At 40.7% G+C, this 4206-nt stretch overlaps 1 protein-coding gene across 1 annotated transcript in view; it reads left to right on the top strand.

The window, feature by feature from the left end:
* Positions 1 to 4024: 4024 nt before the first annotated feature.
* The window catches only part of psmb4 (proteasome 20S subunit beta 4), a 10067-nt gene continuing 9885 nt past the window's right edge, over positions 4025 to 4206 (top strand). The window contains exon 1 of the mRNA XM_020621498.1: positions 4025 to 4197. Within this exon, the coding sequence (XP_020477154.1) occupies positions 4073 to 4197 (125 nt within the window). The 5' untranslated portion in view covers positions 4025 to 4072. The remainder of the gene's footprint in view (positions 4198 to 4206) is intronic.

Raw genomic sequence — 4206 nt, 5'->3', positions numbered from 1 at the left:
TGCCGTTGTCTCATCATCAACCACAAAGTAACATCCTCTAGTTCAAGTTGTAACCTGGTTATAATCATATGTAGTATCATGTGGAACATTTTTTAAGGGGATAATGGTACACACGTTCAAATGGTCTCTCCTCAGAGACATTCATAATGTTGGGTGATGATGACATGAAAAGCTGTGACAGAGGTGTCCAGTCCCACTTCACCTACACACAGCCAATCACTGTGGGCGACGTGACTGTGATTGGCAGACTGTTGGTTAGAGACAGTCACAGTTATGGCTGGGGACGAGCCAGCATCATGACCTGCTTGTTGACATGGCAAATGGCTTCAGAAAGCTCCTCCCACCATGCAGTACCTCTCTGACATCAGACCTGACAGGTCTCAGCCAACACACCCTCCAGCCTTTGTTCAGCATCGTGGTGTTCAGGACAAGCTGTTGGTTTGTCTGCCAGCAGAGCCACACACCGTCCTCACCACACAGACCGACATCAGACCTGCACAACCACAGCATAATATACACTGGACATCATTTAGGAAGTAAGGTGCATAAAATGTGAGTTCCTGAACTCAGATTTGTTCACTCTGAGTTCTGAACATATAAAACTAGCTGAGGGAAGTGATGTGAGAAAACAGGCTCGGTTGTTACAACTGACCGGCTGCTACGTTTCTCAGTCTGAAGAATCACTTCCTGGTTTAAGAAGAACTTACAGCCACTTCTGTGGAAGCCACATTGTACCAGAGTCAGTCCAGCAGTGTAAGTGTACGTCATGGCTCGCAGTGTTCTCATCACTATGAACAAAAACAACCAGAACTTTATTTCACATGAGTTAGATACAATCAGAAGAAGAAGAAGACATTCTGGGGGGTTTAAACTATCAAACAGTGCATGCTAGGATGTCTGCCAATATGCTAGTTTAGTTGTTTTAAAACAAAAAAGCCCTGAAATGTCATTCAACTCACCAAGTCAGAAGCTCATCTTGTCAGTGGGATTGATAAAAAAACAAAATGAGTTCCTGTGTGATGATTTACGTCGTGGTGGTTGCAGTATGAGCTCTCGGAGTCAGTGTCATTTCATATATTCACTGAAAGTGTACTGAGTACTTTTATGCTTTAAATGTACTTTTCTTTTACTTTGAGTAACCTTCCCAAACCAGTTTACATCACACAAACCTATTGCTGTTTACATGTTGTCCCAGTTAGTGATGGTCCTCTGACACCCGAGGCTCTGACACATTCATGGTAGCTCATGAAGCAATTGTATTGAACCGCTGTGCTGAGGCATGTTTTGGTCACATGACTAGTGACATTTGAAGCACTTGAGTGACGTTCGAAGCAATTGGGTGCCTGGGATGTCATACAAATCAGCTGATTGGTTCGGTTTGTCATGTGAATCACTTTGCGGGATAGAGTGTGTTCAGGGAAAGTATATTCCTATTTAGTGGAGTTCATTTGAATTTTTCTTTGCAGAGCAGGTTGGTTTGTTGCTTTGAGAGTTAGTAGTGTTGTAACAGATTGTGTATTTAGTGGAGAATCACAGTAGATAGAAAGATAGATCAATAGATAGCTAGATAAGTAAGTTACATAGAGAAATTAGTTACATAGTTAGATAAAACTAGATAGATATAGTTACATAGATAGTCCTAAATAATGTTAGATATAGATTATATATATGTATGTATATATATATATATATACATACATACATACATATATAGATAAGATATATATCTAGGTAACAGTTACACAAACATGCCCTCTTTACCCACGTACCTCTACCCGACCCCTCTGTCATTAAAGCCTCGAGTAATGAACCATTTTTGTGAATACTGTGTGGAAGCTTCAACAAAGCCTCCATCAGCCACCACTAGTCCCAGTGTCAGTCTGAGCTGTCCAACAGAGACACACTTCCCCTGAAACAAGCGTAAAATGTAAAGTCCCGGATTTATATAAATAGTATGCAGAACATGTCCTGTGTGTCCTAGGACTGGATAGGACAGGGATAGGGATAGGAGAGCTCTGTCCAGAAGAGTGCAGTCCTTGTATACTCTCAAAGGGGCATTTCTCTGCATTATAGTTAATGATTACTTTAAATGCTTTAACATTTTGCTGACTAATAAAATTGTTTTACTTAAATAGCATCTTGAATAAAGGACTTTTACTTGCAATGGAGTATTTTTAGTGTGTAGTATTGGTATTTTCACTTGGGAAAAGGCTCTGATTTGGCTGAAACAATAACTGATTAGTCAATGAATAGAGAAAAAATCAGATAAAAAATGCTGTATAACAACAATATATTAAATTTTCTCTGGTTCCACCATCTCAAATAAGAAAATTTGTTGCTTTTCTCTGTTTTAAATCATTGGAAACTGAATCTTTTTGTATTTTGGACAAAAAAAATTATATACATTTGATGATGTCTCCTTGGTCTCAGAAGTGGCAATACAGACATTTTTTAATGTTTAATGTATTTTTTTATATTTGTAAATATATATTCTAAGTTTAATGACATTGAAAAGACTAATGATTAATTGATTAATCAAAGAAACAATCGCAAGAATAACAAAAAAAACAATAGTGGAAAGAAATGTTAGTTGGACCCTACTTTGGGCCATATAAAACGTAGAAGAAAGTAACTAAAAATATAAAATAAAGATAAACATTTACTATTTCAATATGTACAATGGACATTTTGTTTATTGTACATTTATTTATGTTTTCATTTTTCACAGAATGTAAATATGTTTTATTCATTTGTCACTTTTGGACCCTCTTACTAAACTAACAGCAGCTGTTCTGTTCTTTGACTTCTCCAGTGCTTTCAGCACAATCCAGCTGTCACTGCTGAGGGGGGCAGGTGTGGACCAATACCTGCCCGCATGGACCATTAACTACCTCACAAACAGACCTCAGTTTGTCAGGCTGCGTGACTGTGTGTCAGACGTGGTGGTCTGCAGCATGGGGGCGCCCCAGGGGATGGTGCTTTCCCCCCTTCTGTTCACCCTCTATACGTCGGACTTCAAGCACAACTCCCACCACTGTCACCCTCAAAACCTCTATGATGACACCGCCATTGTTGGATGTGTAATGGGGGGGGATGAGCCGGAATATTTCAAGCACAACTCCCACCACTGTCACCCTCAAAACCTCTATGATGACACCGCCATTGTTGGATGTGTAATGGGGGGGGATGAGCAGGAATATAGGGGGGTTGTACTGACTTTGTGAAGTGGTGTGAGGAAAATCAACTGGTCCTGAACACCAGTAAGACTAAAGAGATGGTGATTGACCACCGGCAGAAATCACCAGCACTCACTCTGGTGAGCTTTCAGGGCTCAGTCATTGAGATTGTGGACACCTTTAAATACCTGGGGGTCCACCTCAACAACAAAATGGATTGGACTGAAAACACTGATCCCCTGTACAAGAACAGCCAGAGCCACCTCCACTTGTTAAGGAGACTGAGGTCCTTTGGTGTGTGGGTGGCACTCCCTCTTACTTTTTATGATACTGTAGTGGCATCTGCTGGTTTTTACACTGTAGTGGCATCTGCTGGTTTTTACACTGTAGTGGCATCTGCTGGTTTTTACACTGTTGTGGGCTTGAGGTGCAATACTCAAATCCTGGGGTAAAATGCATGGTTAACATGCACATATGTAAATTCTGTTCTTGATTATTCAAATACTTGATTCTGTCTATTTTTGAGTACTTGGAATTTATTTATCAGGATGTGTGTGCGGTGCTTGTTCTCATGGTGTTATGCTGTCTGTTCTCTATTGCTGCTTGAGGTACTGAAATTTGTTTATCAAGATATGTGTGTGGTGTTTGTTTCTGATGGTGTGAAATTTGTTTTCTATTGCTGCTTGAGGTACTGAAATTTGTTTATCAAGATATGTGTGTGGTGTTTGTTTCTGATGGTGTGAAATTTGTTTTCTATTGCTGCTGAAACACTGAAATTTCCCCATTGAGGGATCAATAAAGTACCTATCTACCTCCCAACGCCAGGTGGTGGTAAAGCTCTGGCGCATCCCAACAAGAAGACGCTGTGTCGTCACTTCCTCCAGAATATTTTCAACATGGAGTCGTGCGGTTTGAAGTTGAGTTTCTGGGAGAGTGGACCAAAGCCCGGACAGCTGTATTCCATCGCCGGCGGCAGCAGCAGTGGTCTTAGTGCAGCATGCGGGCCGGTCAGACACACACTGTGAGTGAA

This window comes from Monopterus albus, unplaced genomic scaffold (genome assembly GCF_001952655.1).
Source record: "Monopterus albus unplaced genomic scaffold, M_albus_1.0 scaffold260.1, whole genome shotgun sequence".
In the NCBI taxonomy this organism is placed as follows: domain Eukaryota; kingdom Metazoa; phylum Chordata; class Actinopteri; order Synbranchiformes; family Synbranchidae; genus Monopterus; species Monopterus albus.
This window is presented reverse-complemented; position numbering and strand designations above follow the sequence as displayed.